Source organism: Nyctibius grandis, chromosome 5 (genome assembly GCF_013368605.1).
Source record: "Nyctibius grandis isolate bNycGra1 chromosome 5, bNycGra1.pri, whole genome shotgun sequence".
NCBI classification, from domain to species: Eukaryota; Metazoa; Chordata; class Aves; order Nyctibiiformes; family Nyctibiidae; genus Nyctibius; species Nyctibius grandis.
This window is the reverse complement of record NC_090662.1, coordinates 30,939,251-30,966,750: the sequence shown is the minus strand read 5'-3', so window position 1 is coordinate 30,966,750 and position 27,500 is coordinate 30,939,251. Positions and strand designations below refer to the sequence as shown.

The window sequence follows — 27,500 nt, the reverse complement described above, 5'->3', positions numbered from 1 at the left end:
TGAAGATCTCAATGGTTCACTGGATCACATTGACAGTAATGGAAACAGCAGTCCAGGCTGCTCTCCTCAGCCTCACATGTAAGTGCAGTTAGCATCCTTCCAAGAAAAAATGCCTTAGTCTAAGACACAATATTATTCAAAAGTGCTTTGAAACATGTTAAGTGAAATATCTGGAATTATATGTTTGAAACTAAATATTTATGTTAAAACAGTTAAATTGGTGTAAGCTGCTTTTTTTTTTTGCTTTTTTTTTGTTTGTTTGTAAACCTCTTCAACTTGCTTGAAAGTATTGAATGTAATGGGAGGCAGATCTCTGTGGTCATTTTCACAGCCTGGTTTGTAAGGTATAGTCACAACATTCTTGCTGGAATTAGTTGTAATTTTTAACTATGAGTCTCTAAACCGTTTATGAACTGTAGTAGAGATATTGCCCATTTATATAAACCGTAAAATGCAAAGTTTAACTGTTGCCCACAGTTTACATAGAAGCCAGTAAAGTGTAACTTTTTGCCTGTCGTATAAATCAGTGTAATTACATATTCAAGTTTAATTACTGGTGCGTCTGTATTGGCAAGGTTTATATGTTATATTTTATGCAAGACTACGATTCCTATTAATATTTAGCAGCTAACTATATCATTAATTACTCTAAAATCTTTCCCCTACCATCTTTTTAATGGAGCTGAGAGAGTGGAAGTATTAAAAATTGATGTATTGTGGATTTCAGAAATGTGTCTGAAGCTTTAGAAATGCCTGGCCTTAATCAGTAGTGTCAAATGTGGCAGTTTCTTGTTTACTAAACAGTAAAACATGTATCTTGGAGCTATTGTTTCCCAGGTTATTTATATAATAATTAGCAGTGTGATATCTAAGTAGACTTAGATAAGTTTACTGTAGGATGATTTTTAATGTGTATGTACAATTATGGTCTCTTTCTTTTCTGTGTTTAAAATAGCTGATCTGATTTGCCTTTTTTCATTCCATTTTCCCTTTCACATTTTTAATGTTCATTTTAATTTCTAGAGTGGGTTATTTAGCAGTAACATTAATTGAGACCAAGCTCCCTTTTTACATATGCTCTGGTGTGTGGAGAATCTATTTTGATCTGACCTTTTTTAGGGGAAATATTTTACCAAGTTTTTCTCCTTTTGTTTGGCATGTTAATATATCTATGATCGCACAGAAATGTTTATTGTCACTCATTTAATTGTTTTATTGCACATTTATCCTACTTGCCTTTGAAAATAATACCCTGTGAACATTCATGTATTTTATCAGGTTCCAAACCATTACTTTTTCAAAATGGAAAAATTTGTCTTTTGGAAGTGTCTTTAGATGTATTAAATAATACAGAAGAAGTAATAAAACTTGAAGTAGAAAGAACATGAATATATGCTCTTGAGAGTAACACTACTCTAAAACAAGTAAAGTGAGCAATCAGACAAAAGTTTTTATATCCCATGCTTTATGCTATCAACCATGCAGTGGGTAGCTTGAGGCCTTTTACTTTTAGCAGTTCTCCTGAGTATGCTAATGCTCTCTTCCTGTATAAAATGCCAAGACAATAAAACTTTAAAGAGCAAACAAGAGTTAGATCATGTGTGTTAAAAACAGCTACTTTACAGAAAAGAATGACACTTGCTATTAAAGTTGCTTTGTAAGTGTTTGGCAGATCTGTTTACATATCCTGTGTACTGTCTGCCATTCCGCTGGATAAACTGAGATATCTGTGCATATGATTATGTAGATATGGCTACATTTATAGCTGTGTTTATAGCTAAAATACAGCATATTGTAGCAATTCTTGCCTATAAAAAAGACAACTCAAGTTACACCCTAACTCAAGATTCAGCCTTCTTCTCTGATTTCTATGATATGCCGTTTGTCAAAACTGGCAGTTTTGGGACTTGCCATGGTGACTCTTGAAACTTATGACTCCATGTCGCTCAGTTCTTGATAGATTGAGGCAACAGAATGTAAATGCGGTGAGATACCACTGGAGAAAGAGGTTATGTTCATTCATCCCTTACACCAAATTTAGTGCAAGGTTACTGGGCTTCTGTGAGACTATGAACTGTCAACCAAAAGATACAGGCTATGACTAGGTACCTGCTCACTTGTGAAATTTTTGCCTTTTTCCTTGCCGAGGGAGCCAAGAATATGAAAAAGGGAATGAATGCAATCTGCAAGGAAAAGTCAAGGAAGGGAGACGCTTGTGCAGGAGGCAGAGGACCAAGGAAGGAGAGAGGCCTCTTCCTTGCCTCCATGACCGTGTTGACCAGGACCCCTCGTTTTTGTGTAAGAGCATTACTTAAGAAAATGAGAAGAGAACATAGGGAAAGCATGACAGAAGTAAAATAAGTAAGGAATACGGCAAACAATTAAGAGAAATTTTACATTACCTACACAGATTACATAATCACGGGGGTTTTTTTTTGATGAAAAATAGTTAATACACTAGAAAAAAATATATTTTACTGCCAGAAGCATCCACTTACTTATAGCTTCCTGAGAAGGTTCACATAGGAAGTCTGTGTCTTTCTCCCCTAGAGAAGTATTCTTGGAGGGGTCATAATTACTGCACTCACCTGTAAAGTAGGTGGCTCTGTTAATCTACAAGTAGATTAAACCTCCATCTCCTGATTCCCAGGACAGTGTACTAGCCATGACACCAGGAATATGCTGAGCAATTACGTTACCTGCCATCTTTAAGCTGGCACGCAGCCAGGAGCAGTGGAGCATGGTACTAGGGAAAGAGGCAAGAGGTTGTGTGCAATTTAGAGATCCGAGCATGCCATTGGGAAGGGGCAGAGTTTGGATTCCAGACAAGCTTCCAGGGAGAGACATTTGTTTGATATTAGAGCATCAGCAGGAAATGTGAAAAGAGTTCCAGTGACAGTGTCAAAGCCAAGCATCTCAGTTAGGCATTTGGTTGTTAGAATGGTACTGAATATCGTTTTATCAGATAAAAGTATGATGGCGGGACTTTCTTGATTTGGAATGTTCATTAATTTTTCTAGCATAAATTTATCTTTTTATAAACATAATGAAAATTCTGTGTGTGTGTACAGTAGTCAGTATTTCTGTGCTTTAAGCATGAGAATATTATCAGAGAAAATTACTTCTGTTATTGTAATACCTTACCTGCTCAGTGTCAGAAAGTGGGGAAATTATTCCAGTCTTTGCATTTGAACTGGGTGTTTCACATCTGGTTTTCGAAACAGAGTAGTAAGAGCAGTTAAAGTCATCAACTTATCCATCTGTGGACAGGTATCTAACATAGGTGGGTGAACCAGCTTACTTAGAAAATTGTTCATTGACTAGAGAAGGACGGTAGGTATATAACTTCAAGTGGATGTATAACATTTAAATGCTTGTTAAGTGCAGTGAGTCACAGACAGTGTATTTAGGGCAGTGGCACTTGAAAAGCTTTACAGTTTTTCCTGTGGGTAATGATATATAATCTGCTCAATTTCTTACACTTCTTGAACACTTAAAAATACTGCAGTGAGTTTTAGGTGGTCAGTATAACCATGGCCTCGTAGCTGAGAAGTCTCCTGTATTAATAATTACATAAAGCTTCTGAAATTTTATTCTGCACGGCTCCCAGTTTCCATTCCCAATCTGACGGAAGATGGTAAGTCCATGATCCGGTATGCAGCGTATCACTAGTGGGATCTCAAATCCTAGCTCTACTTTCTGTGTTTTAGCAGTATTAAATCCAAGTACTGTCTTTTATTGGTCTTCAAATCTGATTCCTGGTAGGTCGACATGGGCACTAAGTGCTCCCTTGACATACATCTTCACTGAGAAGATATGTTACTTACTGTGGGCATGTATGTTCTGTTCAAAATTCCGATTTCCTCTAATACCAGCTGTCAACAATCATCATCAGACAATTATCTTTTCATTTAAATCAATGTTTAAGACTGTTTCTTTCTTCATTTTTTGAACATAAACTACTTCTCCAAAATTACTGTGGGTTTTACCTGTTAAGCAACAGGTTTCAAAGTGACAAACACAACAAAAGCTATTTTATATACAAAAATTCATTATTTATGTAGAACTAGGTGCTGCTAATCTTGCATAACAATTGTACATGGATTTAGTTAGAAGCTCCACAGTACACACCTTTGGGGCATAAATGCAGACTTCTGAAGTGAAAAAAGAAACCACAAGCATCCAAACAAGTGCAATTAATGCTGCATGGTTGTGGGAGACTTTGGAAAAACTTTTATCGTCCTTGAAGAAACAACATTGGACAAGACATGGAATGATACTTAGGGACAATAATGACAGATCATGCATTAGCAATAGCACAACTTCTTTTTAACCTGCATGTCATAGCCAGTGTACTGCTGAAGAGTTTTGGAGGGATCAAACTCTGGAAAATATGAGACAGGAAAAATAATAGCACAAAGTTGATTTCATTATGAGCCTGATGTTCACTTAAGAATCTAAATTTATTGGCTCTGAAGGAACTGAAAGTCAGTTCTCACTCTCAGAGATGGAACATCATGGATGGAAATCAAGTTCAGCTGTTTTTCTGGTGTTTATCTGCGCATTTGTACTAGATTGATCACACTTAAGTGATCATTGCAACTGGCACAGACCAGGGTGTTTTATCACCAGAACACTTAGTGCATCTCTTGTCCATGTGTTCATATTTTGGCAAATGCATCATGCAAAATGCCATTTTATTTCCTTATATAAACTTTGGGGAAAAAGGTAAAATTTTAATCTGCAAACCTGCTCATAGCAATTGAGGAAACAAAAAGAAATTGGTCATCAGAAGCGTCGGAAAATTGTAGACTGAGAAAATGTATTCTTAGCATAGGAAACAATGGGTGGTTATGCTGTTCTGTTAAAACTCACTGCAGCTCATTAAATAAGGAGTGGGAGGAGTTAGCAAAGGAGATAGGGAAAGTAAATATCTTACTGGTGAAGTTTTGTGGAAGGGGGCTGTCATTATTTTCTCCCTGCTCACAGTGTATAAGAGTGTGGACTGAGGACAGTGCAACTCATCTCTCATATTCTGAATTGACTTATGAAAATAATGTAGTTCCTAACAGCAAATCCAGAACCCTGGAGATAATGGATGTCATACTAATTTATAGAATTTTAGTTGTTGATTGCTTTTTAAAAGTACAGTGAAAACCAAAAAGTAATTTTTTTCAAGAGTCACTTCTTAAAAAAAAGTGAATTCATATATCCTCATCTCCTATCTGACTTTTTGTGTTCCGCTATTGTAGTGCTGTGCTTGGTTTGTAAGACGGGAATTATTTGAAACCAAATGTCAAGACACACATATATCCCATGATCTTTAAAGCTGTTTCTAGAAAATGTTGTGTTAGGTTCTTGTGAGAAAGAATAACTTCTGTCCAAATGAACAAGAGTAAGAGTCAATCTGAGATGAATTAGAAAAATGAGTTTACCCAGCATAGTCCTTCGCCTTCAACTCTGTGAAAAGGTGAGTTCCAGCCATCTGTGGTTTCAGTCACCTTTTCCTTTGTATTCTGCTGTCGTTCCCAACCCTACTCCTTTACCTTTCCCACTCTTGCCCCGACTGGATCATTTCTCTCTGCAGTTCTATCTGCATAATCATCAAACTTGTTATTTTTTTTTTCAAACTTTTTTATCTTTAAATTTTATTCCCAGAGGCAAATATGATTATTCTGCTCTAAGATCATTTACTTTTGAGGTGCTTCAGTTTGAAAGCATTCCATTGTCAGGTCGTTCCCATATCTGATTATTCCAGTCCCCCACTGTTGAGCTTTCACACCACTTACAGTAGGTTACCTATCATTCCAGTTTTTTAATCCCTTTCATTCCCTTGTTTCTTTAACTTCATAATGTTCCAATCCCCTGTCTTTCCTTCTTTCTTTTTTTTTTTTTTTTTGTTGTTATCATTGCATTGTCCCATTTCATGATCTCTTTGCATTTACCGTGTAGGCTTGTTCTATTCTAGGAGACCGCTATGATCCAAGTCTCTTGTTCATTGTGTAAGACTTGACATAGTGTATAAGAAAATAAACTCTCGAAACACATCAATTAACAGGGATGTAACAAGCATTATTAAATAGGTGAGAAGCATGTAATTGAGTGGATGAATGTAGTAGCAATTGCAGTATTTCTGGGTATCCTTGTTCATCAAAAACATTTCACCTAATCACATGATATTTTAATGCCTGCGTAATTTAATTTCACACATTTTTATTCGTAAAACTGACTTAAGGAAGATAATGAGCAAAGAGACTTTGTGACAACAAAATTGATTTTTATTTTTATATGAAAAGAGGAATAGCTAGGAAACATAGGATCTTAAAGGTTATAGCTTTTGTCTGAGTATATTCCCATTGAAAAAAGCTCTATTGTGAGAATACGCAGTGAAATAATTTTGACTTTGCCTTGCACTGCAAAGCATCTGAAAGTGACAGGCAAGTCCAGCCATCCAACACTTTATCATACTATTTTCTTACCATTTACTTTTTTTTTTTTTTTGGCTTTTACTGATTGTATGGATCATGTGACAGTAAACTCTTTTTGAGCTGTGACTGTGCCTCCCTGCCTTCTTACAGAGCCGCTCATGTGTGGGCACTAATGGAAAAATAAGCAATGATGTTTGATTAATAATATTTTTCACCATTCCCATTGACATAACTTTTCACTTGAATATTTTCCTAAAAGTTTATATTCTCCTTTTTTTAATTTATTTTGCACTACTTGTCAGTCCATTTGCGCTCTACATTTTCTTCTGTTCATCAATTTTCTTATCTTTCAAGACTGATGTTCCAGTCTTTTATCATTTCCTCTTTAGCTTCTTAAATGTTACATGTCTTACTTTGGATCAGAAGTTGCTATTTCTTCTTTACATTATTCCAGCCCCAATTGTTGCACTTCTACAGTACATTCCCAATGCTCTTGACAAAAAGATCACTCCAGAGATATAGTGCCTTCAGCTGAAAAGTGTCAGATCCCCATAGTATGGCTTGTAGAAGTCGGTAGGCTCCTGTGGGATTTCACAGAATCTTTTTGGAAGCTGTCTTGCTGAAAACTTTGTGGTACTGTTGTCATGAATTCTCAATGTATGGGCAAGGTATTTATGCTTTTCGCATAACAGGTCTGTATAAGAAAAGGCAGCACCTTAAATATTGTTACAGATGTTAAGAATGTTTTTGAAGTTATGCAACTAAATCTCTCTGCAATGTGGTTATGTAACTCTTAAATTTAGTTCATAGGAGATTCCTGTCTTTGTACAACACAAAAGCTGAGATGATAGTGCCATTTACAGTGTATTTCTAAAACTGCACATACAGTTATGAATTTTAGCCACTTTTGATGATTGCTTTTGGATTTTGAGTAACTAATAACATACACCAAAATTTTTGGAAATGGACTCTCTAGATATTTTTTTGTAAATAATTTGTCCAAAATGTTCCTCTACATTTACGTATCATGTAAACGGTTAAATAAAAACATACAATTATATCCAGTTGGTAATGTTTATATGAGTAGTTTAAATTATGATCCATAAATCCAAGCAAAGATTCATTGAAAAATATAGAATTTTATTCTGAGGAAGTGTTATTATTTGACTATTGTTTAGTCTTTAGAATTTTTAGAAAACTCTAGACATTTTACATGTTTTAAAAGAATAAAAATTTCAATGCACTTTTTTTTTAAAGACTTTATAGAAAGACTTCATCTTAGTGTGAAACCCCATGTGTAGGTCACACTGAAGTACTCAAATCTTAAGATGACTAAAGACGTGCTTATACCTGGTTAAGTCCATGTACAAAAGCAGTGTTCACAGTCTTCTGGCAAAGTGCAGTAAGGAAAATGTGCTCTTGGATCTAACAGCAGTCTGTGATTTAAAACCGTGCTGGGAATGCATATGTGTAGTACAGACCCCACTGTAGTCTCTGTTAGGGTTATAACTGCAGGTATTCCGGTGGTTTTCTCCAACTAAACAACAATATTAAATGTATATCTTAAATTAGGCTGAACAAATCCTGTAGTCGTCCTCCTTTACCTAGACTTACCAAGATCATTTATTCCACTGTACCCATTAATAGAGGTTTAATGATGTTGCAGAGACTTTGTATGATCATGGCCTCTCACTAACCCTTTTCAAAGACTTCCATAAGCTTCTGATTGACTTGGATAAGGCTAAATGTTTCTTTGATGCAGTATTATGCTCTGATAGTAGTACTCTGGGTATTTAGGGACTTCCCCCGACTTGATTTTTGTTTTTCTTTATGTTTTCCCTCTTTTTCTTCATTCCTTGCAAATTTGGCATTATCAGACGTCACAGCTGAAAAATGTTCTCTGAGCTTTTATCTCATCTTGTTCTAAGAACACAGGAAATAAGTCATGTTGTAGGCAACTATGCCATACAATTCCTCTCCTAAAATTTTAGTCCATCTCAAATTTGAAAGCCATTGTGGAACTTCATTCCTTTGATGATTATGAGCCGCATTCCAATTTCCAGACTAAATATATTCCAGTTTAGTTCCACTGATACATGTTCTAGCTTACATAGTCTTTCTTACTCTTCCTGTTTGTTTTTCAGATGTGTTCTAGAGAGCATACTGTGAACTTTGAATCTTCATTTTGGGTGACCAAACAGGCTCTTTCTGATACAGCAGACTGTCCATTCTCCTCATCTTTCTAGTAGCCATTCCATAAAACTAGTCAGTTTGGATTTATTTTCATGTGCAGGTGTTAACAGAGTTTTTTGAAGAATTCCAGACGTAGTTGTATATAATGTGTTTCTTCTTTCTCTCTGTTTTTACAGGGAAAAAAACATATTTTAGCTAAATTCAGCTGAACTGTTGTGGTATATTTTTGTAGTACAGTGTTAAAGGGTGGAAATAATTATGCTTTTCTATCAATCTAGAGTTACTGGAATTACAATTTAAAATATATTTTTTTTTATTTTGTAGCTAGATATGTACAGATGTAGTAATGAACAATGTATTCCACTGTATATATTTCATTCGGCTGGAATATACTGCCCTGTGAAGCAGAAGTCTGCATTAAGCACAGGCTAAAGTGTACAGTTAAGAGGCAGGATATGTTAACCAAGGCTCTGTGATATCTCAGGTATCTCCTAATCAACTCAGTCTGCAGGCAGACTATATTTGTATTGTCTTGCAGAGGCCGTACAGATATAACATATTCTTCATAAATGTTGTCCTTCACATCCAAATCTTAAATCTGTAACAGCATAAAAAATGTGAGTCATGATTAGTATTCACATGGTGTTAACAATTTGGTGAAACGTGCTGAGAAAAGTTAGAATAAGTTTGAAGTGTTACATGTAAGAACAACCATTGGTGTAAACATGAGGTGGTGATGACTGGATACGCATTCTTAAGACTCTAGAAATTGTAGCAGATCACCAGCTGAATGTGTGCTGACAAAGGTATGCGGGTGTGAAAGCATGCTTCACAGGAATATTGTACGTAAAAGTAAGCTCTGTCCTCCACCCAGTTCTTCTGATGGGCCTTTCCTGAAGACTGAGGAAGGACTAAAAATACTAGATTTGTTGAGAAGAGAGAAGCTGAGTGGGGAAATGATGGCAGTCTTCAGAATGCTGTGCAGAGAAGATGGGAATGAATTTGTCCTTGTCCGTTGGGAACAGGACAAGAAATAATTGATTAGTATTTCAGCAAGAAGAGTTAGGATAGACACCAGGAAAAAAAAAAAAAACACCACAACTTTCTGACTGTAAGATAATTAAGTGCAGATATGTATACCAGTGCAGAGAGACTGTGGAACTACTGATACTGGAGGCTTCTAAGAACAAGTGAGAAGTGGTCAGAAGTGGTTTAGGTATAAATGATCCTACTTTGGGGTAGAGGAAGGGGATGAAGAGACGATATGATCTTTTAAGATCCCTTCCAACCCTATTTTCTTCAATTCTTATGATAAATGTGGAAAAAGCAAGGTTTTTTTCATGTATGTCATGTCTTACTAGAGGCTAGCGGAGATTGTCCAAGTCTTTTTACTTTGTAATCTGGAACAGCTGTCATAGCTAAATATCGATTGAAAGAACCTTAGCCTTACAGAAAAATATATAGTGAGCGTAAGATTCAACTACTGTGCGAAATGTCAGCTAGGGCAGTGCAGACAGTCCTACACAGGTCAGTTTGACCCATTTGTCCTTGCCGAGTGTGGCGTGCGGTTCCACTTGTTAAATGCTGCCATCAACTATTTGACAAAAAACATATTGAAGGGCTGGGTATTCTCCAGACTTGTTCTAGCAGGCAAAGCTAGTCATTACTTCAATTTCTAGCTCTTAAACATTGAAAAAATAAAAGATCAATGCTCCAAGAAACTTAGCATTAGCATATAAAAATGAAGTATTTTGGTAGCATCCTGCTGAGAATTTTGAAACATACCCAGCGAACATACCTATCAACCAACATTTTCAGTGAAGACTGTTCCAGAAGAAAAAATGTACCATGCCCAGGTGTAAGTGTAATGCTATTTAATCCCTTGCTGCTACATCATAACAAAATGGGTTAGGTGCCACTGTGGAAAAATGTTGATGATTCACTTACAAAAGTGTGCTGGAAGTGTTAGTAAAAGGATATTATTTTCAGCCTTTTTGTCCCACACTATCTAATCGGCTACATGTTTTCTAAGATAGCAGAGTTTCATTGATACAAAAGTTTTCAACAGAAATAGATAAACAATTTTATATAGCCTGTATTTATATTAAGATGTACACACATAGTACAGTCCAAATTGTCCCTCAGCTTTTCCTGGGTCATTGAAGAGCTTCACAGATTTTGCATAGAGAACAGTTGCCTGCTCTAACCCGCAAATAACACTGAGATATTAAGTTGTTGCTACTAAATTTCTGTGTAACGGGTACAATTTTTAAAACCTCCCAACCTTTACCTACTACAGAGCGTGCCAGATCCATAGCCTCTTAAACTCTGTTGTTTTCAGACTTGCTCTTTTTCGATGGTTCTTCAACAACCCCCAAAATGTACAGACACTCAAATCTCTAGTACTTTGTCATTTTCCTTTGAATTTTTACCTTAAAAAGTCTTGTGCTCTTTCTCCCTAATCGTTTCCTTTGTTTAGCGTGTTAACTTTCGATGTTTGAACTAGATGCAGTTGACGGTTTGAAAGACTTGAGAGGCCTGTGCCCTAAGCTAATTCCTAGTCAAGTTTCTACTTTTTTGTAGTTCTATCACAGAGAAAATACATGTATTTAGACACCAAAGGGAGCAAGCCAGTGTCAACGATGGGAACTTTAGTAAGAGTCACTAGAATCAGAAAATCTATGTTAATGTCATCTTTTTAGGCAGAACTTGATTCCTAAAAATGTTGATTCTGTAAGGAGGGCTAATTGTGCATGAGTTTTGAGCCTCTTTTGATATTTAAAGAAAACATATTGTTAGTATGTTGGTTTTTTAGAAAGATCCTTTCTTTATCTACAGTTCAAAGATTTAATCTGATTATTTTTGTAGTAAGTATTATTAACATTCATAGCTGATAATATATCAATGCAGATGGGGTATCCCTATTTATTGTCTTGGCATTTTCTTACCAAGTTTAAAAAAAGAAGAGTCAATTTAATTATCAATTTCATAATCTAAGACAAAAATCTGTATGTTTTCATTAAGCATTTTTAATCAAAGATACTTTTTTTTTTGTTAAAGGGAAATCACAGAATCACAGAATCACAGAATGTTAGGGATTGGAAGGGACCTCAAAAGATCATCTAGTCCAATCCCCCTGCCGGAGCAGGATTACCTAGACCATATCACACAGGAACGTGTCCAGGCGGGTTTTGAATGTCTCCAGAGAAGGAGACTCCACAACCTCGCTGGGCAGCCTGTTCCAGTGTTCGGTCACCCTCACCGTAAAGAAGTTTTTCCTCATATTTATGTGGAACCTCCTGTGTTCCAGCTTGCACCCATTGCCCCTTGTCCTGTCAAGGGATGTCACTGAGAAGAGCCTGGCTCCATCCTCATGACACTTGCCCTTTCCATATTTATAAACATTAATGAGGTCACCCCTCAGTCTCCTCTTCTCTAAGCTAAAGAGACCCAGCTCCCTCAGCCTCTCCTCATAAGGGAGATGTTCCACTCCCTTAATCATCTTCGTGGCTCTGCGCTGGACTCTCTCTAGCAGTTCCCTGTCCTTCTTGAACTGAGGGGCCCAGAACTGGACACAATACTCCAGATGCGGCCTCACCAGGGCAGAGTAGAGGGGGAGGAGAACCTCTCTCGACCTGCTGACCACACCCCTTCTAATACACCCCAGGATGCCACTGGCCTTCTTGGCCACAAGGGCACACTGCTGGCTCATGGTCATCCTGTTGTCCACTAGGACCCCCAGGTCCCTTTCCCCTATGCTTGTCTCCAACAGCTCTGTCCCCAACTTGTACTCATACATGGGGTTGTTCTTGCCCAGAAATAAAATTGTCATGTGGGTGTCAACAAATCTGTGAATTTATTCTCTAGAAATTTCTCTGTACAAAGCTCATTTCTTTGTACAAAGCTAACAGGAAGAGGAGGACATATTTGGTTGTTGTTTTTTTTATTTTCAACATTTTTTCAACTCAGACTCATTACTATGAAGCTGAAATTCTTCAAAAACTTGTTATGCATGTTTTCCTTTTCATTCTGATTTGCCACCAATGTCCATTTTCAAACTTTGCTTAGAATAGAAACTGCAAGTTTTAGCCGTCCCTAATTTAAAGTGAACGAGTTTGTATTTTGATGCACTTGGGCAGGGTCAAACTGATAGGGCAAGAAGCACCAAGCACTATCTCCAGCCACTTTAGGAACAGATGTATGGGTGTATTTTGTAGATGAGCAGCACAAAATCATCCCTGAGTTGGGAAGTGCCTATGATACAGAAAGGAAAGAGGAGAGGTTTGCTTCTAATCTCTGTGAATTAATGGCTGGCAGGCTTTTGTGGTGTGAGGGTCAATATCTGTGATAACATTTTCCTGTAGAGTAATGGCAGATGGCATCTCAGAATTATTGAATACGTACATATTTTAATCCTATTAAAAATGTTTAGTAAATTAAAAAAACACAGCTCATTAGCTGTGTAACTTACTGAGGATTTTAAAAACTTTTCTTTAGCAGTGGCTCTGTGTCTTTTTATTATTAGAAGAAATTAGTAGTGGGATAACTGTAGTGATAAAATGATCATAAATATGCCATATTAGATTGGGTGACCTGTAAGTATGGGTAAGGTGAACATTTGCTTTTTTCCTATATTTTCCTTATTTCCTTATTTCTAGTATATCACTTCTACTCGTATCTCCAAGCTGCTACTCCTCTTGCGTTGACTTCAGCGGCAGCTAAATTAAATCAGTTCAAAGTATTTGATGAATGAGGTGGGGGTCCTGGAGACAGAGGATAAAAAGAAGGCGGAGTTACTGAATGCCTTCTTTGCCTCTGTCTATACTGTTGGAGGCTGTCCTGAGGAGCCCTGGACCCCTGCGGCCTCAGAAGAAGTCAGGATAGAGGAGGAATCTGTCTTGGTTGATGAGGGCTGGGTCAGGGACCAATTAAGCAACCTGGATGTCCATAAATCCATGGGCCCTGATGGGATGCACCCGCGGGTGCTGAGGGAGCTGGCGGAAGTCATTGCTAGGCCACTCTCCATCATCTTTGCTAAGTCGTGGGCAACGGGAGAGGTGCCTGAGGACTGGAGGAAAGCGAATGTCACTCCAGTCTTCAAAAAGGGCAGGAAGGAGGACCCGGGTAACTATAGACCGGTCAGCCTCACCTCCATCCCCGGAAAGGGGATGGAACAACTTGTTCTTGGTGCTGTCTCTAGGCACATCAAGGATAGGGGGATCATTAGGGGCAGTCAACATGGCTTCACCAACGGGAAGTCTTGCTCAACCAACTTGATAGCCTTTTATGAGGATGTTACCCGGTGGATAGATGATGGTAAAGCTGTGGATGTGGTCTATCTCGATTCCAGTAAAGCGTTTGACACGGTCTCCCACAGCATCCTCGCAGCTAAACTGAGGAAGTGTGGTCTGGATGATCGGGTAGTGAGGTGGATTGTAAACTGGCTGAAGGAAAGAAGCCAGAGAGTAGTGGTCAGCGGGACAGAGTCCAGTTGGAGGTCTGTGTCTAGCGGAGTTCCGCAAGGGTCGGTTCTGGGACCAGTTCTATTCAATATATTCATTAATGACTTGGATGAGGGATTAGAGTGCGCTGTCAGCAAGTTCGCTGATGACACAAAACTGGGAGGAGTGGCTGAGATGCCGGAAGGCTGCACAGCCATTTAGAGAGACCTGGACAGGCTGGAGAGTTGGGCGGGGAGAAATTTAATGAAATATAACAAGGGCAAGTGTAGAGTCCTGCATCTGGGCAAGAACAACCCCATGTACCAGTACAAGTTGGGGACAGAGCTGTTGGAGACCAGCGTAGGGGAAAGGGACCTGGGGGTCCTAGTGGACAACAGGATGACCATGAGCCAGCAGTGTGCCCTTGTGGCCAAGAAGGCCAGTGGCATCCTGGGGTGTATTAGAAGGGGTGTGGTCAGCAGGTCGAGAGAGGTTCTCCTCCCCCTCTACTCTGCCCTGGTGAGGCCGCATCTGGAGTATTGTGTCCAGTTCTGGGCCCCTCAGTTCAAGAAGGACAGGGAACTGCTAGAGAGAGTCCAGCGCAGAGCCACGAAGATGATTAAGGGAGTGGAACATCTGCCTTATGAGGAGAGGCTGAGGGAGCTGGGTCTCTTTAGCTTAGAGAAGAGGAGACTGAGGGGTGACCTCATTAATGTTTATAAATATGTAAAGGGCAAGTGTCAAGAGGATGGAGCCAGGCTCTTCTCAGTGACATCCCTTGACAGGACAAGGGGCAATGGGTGCAAGCTGGAGCACAGGAGGTTCCACTTAAATTTGAGGAAAAACTTCTTTACTGTAAGGGTGACTGAACACTGGAACAGGCTGCCCAGCGAGGTTGTGGAGTCTCCTTCTCTGGAGACATTCAAAACCCGCCTGGACGCGTTCCTGTGTGATATGGTCTAGGCAATCCTGCCCCGGCAGGGGGATTGGACTAGATGATCTTTCGAGGTCCCTTCCAATCCCTAACATTCTGTGATTCTGTGTGATTCTGTGAAAGTACTCCTATCATTTTTATTGTTTCCTCCTACAGGTATGTTTATCATGCCATAGGTCACTTCTGTTACTCTTTTCTGGATTCTGCTGTGTCGTTTTTGAGATGAGTGAGTAACAGCTAAAATGTAGTCAAGTACATTGAACATACGAGTTGAAGTGAGAGCCTACTATAAATACATAAACATGTTTCGTATTATTGTCACTGTCATTATTCTCTCCTAGTTAGTCTAACATACTGGTTTTTGACCTCTTAAGCAGAGGTGCCATTGGAGGATTCATAACAACATACTTCCGAATTGGTTACAGTAGATAGGTGTATATGGGTAGTTTATTTTTTTTCTTTTATTTGTACGATAGTAAATTGATCTGCCATGGATTGTCAGCTTTGTTAGTTTTTTTTTCACAGTTAACTTTACATATGACTAATCTAAATATATTGTATTGTTACCTCTGTTTATATCTTCTTCTGGGGTATTCATAATTATATTCAAAATAGAAATCAAATATAGGATCTTAGAGAATTGTCGCAGTTAACCTACCTCCATGTTATGAAATGATCTTTTGTTCTTCCTTCATCTAGTTTTATTACAGGCAAATCTTTATGTCTAATTTTAGTATAAGTTAGAGTTTTGAAGTTTCTCACAGGAATTTGCGAGTTAAAATACATCCATCCGCTCTCCTTGTTTAATGGTGTATTACTCTTAGAAGCCTCTCAGGGCAGGTAAAATTAGTGGTCTTATATATACCGGTTATTCCACCTCATCTAGTAGAAAAATACGTGGTTCACTATGTGTATCACCTTTGGTTACTCCCCCTTCTCCCCAAGTGTTCTGTCAGATGCATTGCATATTTCACTTACATCTTCTGCTGTGAATAAATTTCACAAGTGAAATCATGGCCCTAATGAAGTCAAGAGGAATTTTGCCATTGACTTAAGTGAGATCTGGGTTTCATCCCAGGAAACCATTTGTCTTCATGTCTTTGGCTTTCCCTCATTTCTTATTCTCCCTTCAGTCACTCCTAATCACTCCTAATCTCCATCTGATATTTCTTGTGACTACTTACAGCCCCATTTCTCAATTTTAGTTCATTAAAATCGTGGGGTTTTTTCCAAATAAGACAAGGAGTTCTCCCAGATCTGAAATGATTTTATTAGCTCTTTGAAAATTTGTACAGTCTCAGTAGTCTATAACATTAGCAAAATTGTTACTGTTGAAATCCAGAACCTTTTTATCTGTGCAAGTACAAGCAAGAAAATATGTTCTCAGTTGTGGCAGGACTAATTGGGAATGCCCTGGTAACCAATAAGTCTCTAAATGATTTTTAAAAAGGTTAGTTTTTTTTTTTCCTGTTAATAAAAGTGTAATGTCTTAATATTTTCTGCTATCTATATTCCCCTAAAATCAAAAAGATACAGATAAAATCACCCTTTTTTTTTTTCAGACTTTTGGCATTAAACTGCCTTCTTAATCCTTTGTACCTCCTTTTTAGACACCTTATATAGCTTGTGGCATGTCCTCTTTAAAATAGCATCAAGTGTTCACTTAGTTCAGACTTTCAGATAATAATGAGTACCTTCCTGCTGTCCCCCTCCCCTCTGGTATCAGAGATATATACACACTCAGAGTAGCTTTCCTCTGCCATGTTCATGCTAGATCTTTACATCCAAGTAATAATAGTTCTTGCCTTTTACTCTGGTCTTCCATTAGCAATACCTGAGTATTCTCCGATTTCTCCTGGGACATAAGAACATGCTGGGACCTGTCCTGTTTAGCATCTTTATTGATGGCCTGGAGGATGGACCTCTTTCTCATCAGGTTTGCACATGACATCAAATTAGGGGGAACAGTCAATATGCATAAGGGTAGGATAGCTATTCAGAGGACCTGTATGCGCTGAAGGACTGGGCCAAGAGGAACTTTATGAAATGCCATGACCTGCCCTGAGGAAGGAAGACCCCCTTCTGGTGATGCATACTAGGCTGGCCTGGCGGTGGAGCTGCTTTGCTGAGAAGGCCCTGGGGGTGTTGGCAGAGAGCAAGCCTGAGCCAACAAGGTGCCCTGGCAGCTGGGAAGGTTAACAGTGTCCTGGGCTGTATTTTTAAGCACAGCAGAGGGCCAAGAGACTGAGGGAAATAATTATCCCTCCCTGCTCAGCACTCATTAGACCACACCTGGAATACTGTGTCTGGTTTTGGCACCTCAAATATAAAAAATACAGCTGTAAACTGGAGCGAGTTCAGCAAAAGGCCACCAGGATGGTCAGAAGCAGAAGGGATTGCCCTGTGAGGTGAGGCTGAGAGAGCTGAGCTTGATCAGCCTGGAGAAGAGACGGCTTTGAGGGGACCTGACCCTCAGTACCTACAGGGAGATTAGCAAGAAGATGGAGCCAGGCTCTTCACTGTGGTGGTAGACTGAGAGAGAGTGCGCATAAGTTAAAACGAGAGGTTCAGACTGGGTATAAAGAGAACTCTTTCCTCATGAGGACAGTCAGGCAGTGAGTGGGGCAGTTGCCAAGGAAGTTGTATAGTCTACATCCTTGGAGGTTTTTACCTGGGTAAAAACCTTTGCAGCCTGGCCTGACCTTGTAGCTCTGCCTTCTTTGGGCAGGAGGCTGACCTAGAGATCTCCTGAGGCTCCTTTGACCTGAATTATCCTGTGGTCCTAGAGTATGTTTCCATAAAGACAAAACAATGAGAGAGTGAGCAAAAGCAACCAAGCTTTTCATCAACCAAGCTCAAGGAGAAATATGCTCTTACATCATCTTAAAAGAGAGCCTATTTGCTCTGGAAGAAGGGTCGGGTAACTTGGGAGGTCTATAGGGACGTGGCCAGGTCGTGTAGGGAAAAGATTAGAAGGGCCAAAGCTCAATTAGAGCTTGATTTGGCTGCTACAGTCAAAGATAACCAAAAAAGCTTTTACAAATACATCAACAGCAAAAGGAGGGTCAAGCAGAGCCTCCACCACTTGCTGAATGAGGAGGGTAGTGTAGTGTCAGGGGATGCGGAAAAGGCAGAGGTGCTCAATGCCTTCTTTGCCTCGGTCTTTAATGTCAAGACCGGTTGTCCTCAGGAGACTCGGCCCTCAGAGCCTGAAGTTAGGGACGGGGGGCTGTGTGAACCTCCCGTAATCCAGGAGGAGACGGTTAGTGACCTGCTGTGCCAGTTGGACACCCACAAGGCTATGGGCCCGGATGGGATTCACCCCAGAGTAATGAAGGAACTGGCAAATGAACTTGCCAAACCACTCTCGATTATCTACCGGCAGTCCTGGTTAACTGGAGAAGTTCCAGCTGACTGGAAATTAGCAAATGTAACGCCCATCTACAAGAAGGGCCGGAAGGATGATCCAGGGAACTATAGGCCTGTCAGCCTGACCTCGGTGCCAGGCAAGGTGATGGAACAGATCATCCTGAGTGCCATTACACAGCACATGCAGGGCAATTGGGGCATCGGGACCAGCGAACATGGATTCATGAAAGGCAGGTCCTGCTTGACCAGCCTGGTCTCCTTCTATGACAAAGTGACCCGCTTAGTAGGTGAGGGCAGGGCTGTGGATGTAGTCTATCTAGACTTCAGTAAGGCATTCGACACCGTCTCCCACAGCATCCTCCTAGACAAACTGGCTGCCCGGGGCCTGGATGGGTGGACTCTTCGATGGGTTAAAACCTGGCTGGATGGCCGAGCCCAGAGAGTGGTGGTGAATGAGGCAAAGTCCAACTGGCGGCCAGTCACTAGCGGTGTTCCCCAGGGCTCAGTTCTGGGGCCGGTGCTGTTCAATATCTTTATAGATGATCTAGACGTAGGGATTGAGTGCACCCTCAGCAAATTTGCAGATGACACCAAGCTGGGTGGGAATGTCGATCTGCTGGAGGGTAGGAAGGCCCTACAGAGGGATCTGGACAGGTTAGATAGATGGGCCAAGACCAATGGCATGAGGTTCAACAAAAACAAGTGCCGGGTCTTACACTTCGGCCACAACAACCCCATGCAGCGCTACAGGCTGGGGGAAGAGTGGTTAGAAAGCGGCCCGGCAGAAAGCGACTTGGGGGCGCTGATCGACAGCCGGCTAAACATGAGCCAGCAGTGTGCCCAGGTGGCCAAGAAGGCCAATGGCATCCTGGCCTCTATTAGGAATAGTGTAGCCAGCCGGTCTAGGGAAGTGATCGTCCCTCTCTACTCAGCACTGGTGAGGCCGCACCTTGAGTACTGTGTCCAGTTCTGGGCCCCGCACTTCAAGAAAGATGTTGAGATGTTGGAGCGAGTCCAGAGGAGGGCGACCAAGCTGGTGAAGGGTCTGGAGGGTCTGACCTATGAGGAACGGCTGAGGGAGCTGGGGTTGTTTAGCCTGGAGAAGAGGAGGCTCCGAGGTGACCTTATTGCAGTCTACACCTACCTGAAGGGAGGTTGTAGTGAAGTGGGAGTCAGCCTCTTCTCCTGGGCAACTAGCGATAGGACAAGAGGACATAGCCTCAAGCTTCACCAGGGGAGGTTCAGGTTGGACATTAGGAAGAATTTCTTTTCAGAAAGGGTTATTAGACATTGGAACGGGCTGCCCAGGGAGGTGGTGGAGTCACCATCTCTGGATGCGTTTAAGAAAAGACTGGACATGGCACTTAGTGCCATGGTCTAGTTGACATGGTGGTGTCAGAGCAACGGTTGGACTCGATGATCCCAGAGGTCTCTTCCAACCTGATTGATTCTGTGATTCTGTGATCTTACAATAGCAATGGATGGATCTTACAATAGCAATGGATGGATCTTACAATAGCAATAACTGAGTTTGCATCTTTTTAAGGTGTCACAAAAGAAAAGTTGTGTTTGCAAGACCAGTTTTGTGCAGTTGGTAATGATGGGGTTTGTGATTTATTTATTTTTTTTCCCAGGGGGACTCACCTACCTTTTATCTTAAAATAATTGAAGGGAAGGCATGAAGAACACTAGCTTCTTTTACAGTGACTGATAAAATTTTTTCAACATCTATTATAAATAGGAAAGCAAGTCTCCAGTCTTGGAGGTTGTAAAATCAGTAATAGACTTATGCAAACTCATTCTTACTTGCTCTTACACCTTAGTTGATGTGCCAGAGGCACTTTGTGACCATTGATCATTAATTCCATCTTACGCCGTGTCCTCTAGTGATGAACTAAAGAAGACAAACTTTATTGGCCTAATTAATTATTCCAGCGCACTCTTATCTCCTGTCAGAGTCTGCAGCAGTGCCTGCCAGCTAGGGCTGTTGCTCCTGCTTTCCATCACCAAGCGAGTGCAACTTCCAACTACACCATGTAGACTTGAAATCCTTAGTGATGGGTAAGGTGATAGATACAAAAACAAGTATATTTTGAAGGTATTTTTTTGTGCTTCAGTGTTGCATTTGAGAGGAGAAAAGGTTTCTACTTCCCCTTTTTTCTCAACATGGGTCTTGAAGGGCCCAGGAAGGGTGTAATGTGAAAGTGGCAGGTTGACAAAGCACATCCAGAAACACCCCCATTGAGGAGCAGTGCTTCTATAGGCATCACATTTCCAGTCTTTTCCACCAGGACGTTGTAGCTTCACTCCCTCCTTAGTGAAATGAGGTAGCACACCCTCAGCTGCCTGACAAGGATATGTGACAATAGGACCTTCCTCCCTTTCTTGCTTGAAGCTAGGGATTTGCATATAGGCATTATTTTATCTCAAAATAATAGCACTTCTTCAGCATTTCAGTATACATGATAAATACATGGGGCAAATGATTCCTGATGTTCAAGGAAAAATAATAATGGATTCTGTGACAGTTGTAGCATTACTGAATTTGTATTTAATTACTCGTCTAATACGCTTTCTTCCCTTTCTCAATATTTGGATTAGTATCTCCCTAAATGGCTGTACATATTCATGTCAATAAACAGTTCACTTCTACTTAAGAAAAATAATAAACTTTTTATAATAGCGTGAAATTGTACAGAGACAAAGTAATAGAATTAGATATATTGAAAATACTGTAGGATTTGAGGATTTGTCTCCATTTGCCTACCAAAGCATAAATATAAAAATTCTAGATCTGAAATAGTGGATTGGAAAGGAGAGCTTTTATTTTTAAACTGCTATAGGATATCCTACAGACCTAGAGCTGTACTGGCAAGATGAGCTACAGCTCTTCCTGAGGAAATACTAGTCCAGATCTCCAAGGAAAAAAAAAAACCACAAACAAACAGGTCAGTTACTACATCTGAGATATAGTGATTATCAATTTACCAAATAATATTTGGTGAAAAATATTTTCATAGAAAAGACTAACGAAAGTCACAGCTTTAAAAATATTAGTTCAGACAGAAATAGAAGTTGTAAATAATGTGTTTCAATAGGTTAAACTAGGAAAATATTTTATATAATGTTAGATGTTAACACAGAATAGTCTTTAGAAAGCCAAGATGCTTCAGATAAAAATAAAGATTAAAAATGTTCTTCAAATACTAAAATATAGAAATGTACAGCAAGAATTTGTTTGGCCACAGTACTCTTTGTGCTTTAATAGCTTACCTTGTGACTTGGACACAAAAATTTTCAGACTTCCACAGTTTGAAGAATTCTGTAGCTGTGGGTCTTTTTAATATCTTCTCCCAAAGTATACACGGAACACTTTGTGTAGCTGAATTAAAATTGCACTTGTAGTTCAGGATGCCTACAGCATGAAAGAATTGAGGGCAGTGTGGGTAATAAGTAAAAATGTAAATAAAAATTCAGGTGTCTTAACGGAAAAAGTTACACTGTAAATGTGGAGTTCTTTAAAAGATATTGTGTAACACAAATATAACATGTTCTGTTTTGTTCTTTTCATATACTGAAGCGTAGTCAATGTGATGGAAGTAAAGATAGTGGAGAAATAATACAGCTGGAAAAAGACCTGCAGACTAACCAATTGATTTTGAAGATGTAATGTTTGTGGGTTTAAGGCTGTCTACAGAATTGTGAGGAAGAATGGGTCCAACTGTACATCATTTGGTTTGGGAAACAGTTAAAGTCGTTTGGGAGCTACCTCATTTTTGTGTTGTTTTTTTGTTGTGGTTTTTTTTTACTTTCAAAATCTTTATTACTTTGACAGGCAAACAAAATCTTAAAAGAAATAATCAACATAGGTAGTTATACCACATATGGCTTAGAAATTGTTCAGTCCCGAAGATTCTCTTGGGAAAACTTTCTTCAGCTGAGTTCCAGAAAATTTGTCATCTTTATATACTTCTACATGAAGTCACTAGGAAAGCTAGTGAGTCAATAGTATCAAAATTAAAGTCTCGTAGAAAAGAAGACTGGGAGGGACTTCAAGACATGATCTAATTTATTGCCCTTTGTGCCATTGAATACCAAAGTAAGAAACTCCGTAGTGTTACTAGGTGCCTAAGTCACCATAGCAATACAAAATACTTCCAGCTGCAGCCCAGCAAAAAAAATCACCCTTTTATGATTTTAGACTGATTATTGCAACCCCTATGTGCAATAAAAATGCGTTGAAAGATCTTAAAAAACTACATGACTTGCTGCAGACCATATGCTTGCCTACAAAGCTCACAGTAAGCACATTGACCTAGGCAGCTTTTCTCTCTCAACGTCTACCACCTCTTCAACACAAAGCCAAGAGCGAAGTCTTTTCAGTGCCAGTCATTACATTGACTTAACTATCAGAGACAGCATCTCTCTCGATCATGATGTCCCACAGCACTTTCCCTTAAATGATTTTAGCAGAACATTCAAGATTTTGTGTGGATATGGGCAACAATGTTTAGAGGACCTGGATCTAAACTGTGGAATTTGTTCCACCAGGGATCCTGGAGGGGTTGTGACACTTCCCCAGCGGCTTTCAGAGTTAAACACTGAACCCCTTGTGTGTTTGTTGTTTTTTTTTTTCTTTTTCTTTTTTACATATACAAATGAGAAAGGAACTTATTCTTTTTTTCCTTCCGTAGAATTGGATGAAAGAAATATAGGGAAACCTAAATTGTTTAATCTCTGTTTTGAAAGAAGGGAAGTGCTCAGGATCTCTGTAGTAACTCAGTGCTGATGATTATAAAAGGCATTGTCTGACTTTATATTTTTTTCCAAAGAAAAATTGTATTTTCTATTCAAAGCCTGGAATGAGCACTATTTCTACTAACCAAATCCAAACCTTGTTTATTGTAATTATTTATATTTTGTTGTTCTGTGTTCTCACTGCTGTTTTGCTGGATTCGATATCCCCTTACATTAAAGCTGATGTGACGTGAAACCTCTGTAGAAAACATGTTATCCATAATTGAGAATATTGTATCAAGTAACTTCTCTCCTTGTTGACACCAGCTCAACTCAATTTAATTAAGAAATCATGTACTTGGTTACAGGGTCTGATTGTTTTCTTGTCAGCAACAGCATACCTTCTAATGTTTAAAAGTTGAATGTAACACTTGTTTTGTTGCGGTTGCCTAGATTTCAGCAGGATTTTAGTAGCCATTATACTAAACAAGTTTTCCCAAGGCATGATCAGGCTAACCATGTGCAAAATTCAAAAGACAAGTTCACCTTGTATCAGACGAGTTATTGTAGGCTTTGGGAATTTGGCTTGATCTCTAAATATTTGGAAGTTACTTTATACATTCCTTCCTAGTATATATTTATCCCTCAGTTGCCTGTCCTGTTATCTTTCTTCTTCCTTTGAAGCCTCGAAGCTCTTCTCCAGCAGCCTACAAACAGTCTTCATGAGGCCTCTGTAAGTGTCCAGCAACTGTTACCTGGCACCTGGCAGTCGTTCCAGTTAAATGTTATAAATGATGATGTCTTCAAGGATATAGTATACATCTGAGAACACGAGAATGTGAAGTTGTAGTTTGCCAGTTGCACGAGTGAGAGAAAAATCTCCATGTAAATCTGTAAAGCATGTGGAAGAGTGGATGCTTGAGGCAGCCGCAGAGACAGAGGAACTTCATGTTCTGTGATCTATGAGCAAGGAAGAAATAATGTATTGAGATGAGCAGGCAGATCTGCAAGTTATTTGAATCCTTCTTTTATATTACAAAGGTCTCTCACAGAGAGTTTCACTTTGAAAGTGATGGGGTACAAAGAAAATTTGCTTTTATAACAGTAGATCAACCAATTGCGAAGAAGGTGATCCATGGAACTGAGTATGTTCATTTGTTTATGTCTTTACCAAAAAGTTCTTTGAAATAATTTAGCATTGCCATATTTTATTTTTGCTGCTGCTGCAGGCATCTCCTCACCTCCTGTTTGTAACACTGCATTCTTAGACCTGAGCTCAGGTAGAGGTGTAGTTTGCCAGCGCTGGTTCCACAGGAGACGGCCATTTCGATGAGGACATTTGGGCATGATGTAGTAGTAATACTTGCTAAGAGATGACTTCATCATCCCTATATTCGACCAAAGATTTAGCAGTGACTGAACTCACTTCTCACAGATGTGTGTCTAACTTTTTCATAAAGGCCCCCGAGGATGGGGACTCTAAGGCTCCCTAAGCAACCTGATCCAGTGCCTCACTATCTGTACTAATTTTAAACTCCAGCATCTGACCTGTTGCTCTTTCTATAACCTAAGATATCTTTCTTTCAGCCTTTCTTCATATAACATTTTTTTCCAAACCTCTACCTGTATTTTCTCAAGTTGCCACATATTGGAAATATCATTATCTTCACCAATGTGCTTGCATTACCTCCCATTTTGTTGATATCTGTGAAGTTAATAACCATGCTCTCTATTCTATCTTCTATGTCATTAATAAAAAATACTGACTAGTTCCGAACCGAGGATTGGTCTATCAAGGAACCCTACTAATCTTCGTTAAAATACAGATTCCAATTATGTAGTGGATAAGTAAGTTCTGATCAGAGTAGTGGATAAGTAAGTTCTGATCAGAAGTCAGAAATCACTAACCTATGACCAGTTGTTAGGATTTATTTGAGTAGTTATGAATAAAAAGACATGGCATATATAAATATTTCTTCAGAATTTATGTTTAAATACTCAGCACTTCACATGGGAATTTGTCCTTAGTACACTGCTCCCGCTGTATAACAAAATGGTAGTGTAGAATTTTGCAAATAAATACATTTAAATATATATCTGTCTATTGAAACACACACATACACATTTTCATATTAGTTACATACAAATACTAATCTCAATATTTTGCTTTCTGTGTACAATAAATATCTTGGGATATATCATACTATACTGAAAGTCTTCAACTTAAGAATGTATTGAGCAATTTAAAAGATGGGTGTTCAAATCTTGTTTTGCTTATGGAAAATTAAAAAAAAAAAGGGGGTTGGTTTTCATATATATTTTGTATAGTTGCTTCCTCCTCAGAACACACATAAAGTACTGTAAATGTAAGATCCTTTACATTGCTAACCAACATGCCTCAACTTTGCCTTTCAACCTTTGATTTTGAAAAACAAACTCTAGAGTTGAGAGAAATGTTAGTTTCAAGAGCCTGTGTGGTATTCCTTGTGCTTACACTTCCAGAAAAAGGTGTTTGTATGGCAGTGTTTTCTATGAGCTGTACTCTTAAGCTGCTGGCAGAAAAGCCTATGAAATTTATTTTTGCGTGGACAAACTGAACTGCTTGATTTTGATCTTGATTTACTGTTGATCTGGAAGAAAGTATAGTTGACAAAAATGAAAGTTTTCTGTCCTGTTTAGTCTTCTAAGCTATTAATTCTTCCACAGATAAATCATCAAAATAATCTTTGAACTATCCTTGCAAAAAAAAAAGAGGTCCTTAATACTAAAAAATTACAGCATAAGAGAAACTAGCATTTTTAATGGATATTTCTTGTTATCCTCCCTGTTTGTACAGTGGCTGCACTCCAACCACGGAAATGTAATAAAAACAACCTGGACACCACCCTTAAAGGAACTGAACTCATTTGGTAAAAAATAAAAGTTCTGTAGTTAGAATTTTTTAAGCATGGAAAGGAAGGCATAGCAATGAATCATAGAATGGTTTGGGTTGTAAGGGACGTTTAGAGATCGTCCAGTCCAACCCCCCTGCTGTGGGCAGGGATATCCTTCATTAGATCAGGTTGCTGAAAGCCCCATCCAACCTGATGTCAAATACTTCTAGTGATGGGGCATCCACAACTTCTCTGGGCAACCTCTTGCAGTGTCTCACCACCCTCACTGTAAAAGATTTCTTCCTTACACCCAATCTAAACCTACCCTCCTCAAGTTTAAAAAAGTTGCCCCTTGTTCTGTCACCACAAGCCTTGGTAAAAAGTCCCCATCTTTCTTATAGGCCCCCTTTAAGAACCAAAAGGCAGCAATAAAGTCTCCCTGGAACCTTCTCTTCTCCTCACTAAACAACCCCAACTCTCTTAGCCTTTCTTTGTAGGAGAGGTATTCCAGCCCTCTGACCATTTTTGTGGCCCTTCTCTGCACCTGCTGTAACAGGTCCATGTGTGTCTTGTACTAGGGACCCTGGAGCTGGATGCAATAGTCCAGGTAGGATCTCATGAGAGCAGAGCAGAGGGGCAGAATCACCTCGCTCAGCCTGCTGGCCACGCTTCTTTTAATGAAGCCCAGGATACGATTGGCTTTCTGGGTGGCAAGTGTGCATTGCCAGCTCATGCCCAATTTTTCATCCCCCAGTATCCCCAGGTCCTTTTCCACAGGACTGCTCTCAATCCCTTCATCCCCCAGCCTGTATTGATATTGAGGATTGCCCTGACCCAGGTGCAGGACCTCATGCTTCGTGAGGTTCACGTGGGCTCGCTCCTCAAGCCTGTCAAGGTCCCCCTAGAAGGCATCCCTTCCCTCCAGCAAATCAACTGGACCACTCAGCTTGGTGTCATCTGCAAACTTGCTGAGGGTGCATTCAATCCCACTGGCTACGTCACTGATGAACATATTAAATAGTGTTGGTCCCAGTACACACCCTTGAGGAACACCATGGATGAAGGAATATACTACGTATACTGACGCACAAAATGCAATTTCTTGGGAGCAACATAGGGGACAGAATATTGTAGTAGTGTTATAGCATCTGGAAGAGATGAATACGGCATTCTATCACGATTATAAACATGGAAGACTTCCATGAAAAACTTAGTCACTTACAATTCTGAAGAAAATATGTGACATTTGAAGCTTAAAGGGGGTTCAGAAGTTCTTTTCAACACTTCTTAGAAATGTTTGAATAAAAATACTAAGTAGAAAACCCAGCCTTATCAAAGGTCCCTTAAATCTCAAGGCACACAATTACTTCTATTGCCTTATAAAGGGATGAATGGTTTTTCTTCCCCTTTCAGAAGACACTGTGCAAATGTTTTTCAGTGATAAAAGTAATTTCTAAATGACCCCACATTCCCTTGCAACATATCTCCCAAACAAATAAGAACAAATATAGTTAAATTTAGATGG

At 39.4% G+C, this 27,500-nt stretch overlaps 1 protein-coding gene across 1 annotated transcript in view; it reads left to right on the top strand.

The window, feature by feature from the left end:
* Nucleotides 1-27,500, top strand: part of FOXP2 (forkhead box P2) — a 461,901-nt gene that overhangs the window by 428,656 nt on the left and 5,745 nt on the right. The window contains exon 19 of the mRNA XM_068401530.1: nt 1-78. This exon is cut by the window's left edge and continues 86 nt beyond it. Within this exon, the coding sequence (XP_068257631.1) occupies nt 1-78 (78 nt within the window). The remainder of the gene's footprint in view (nt 79-27,500) is intronic.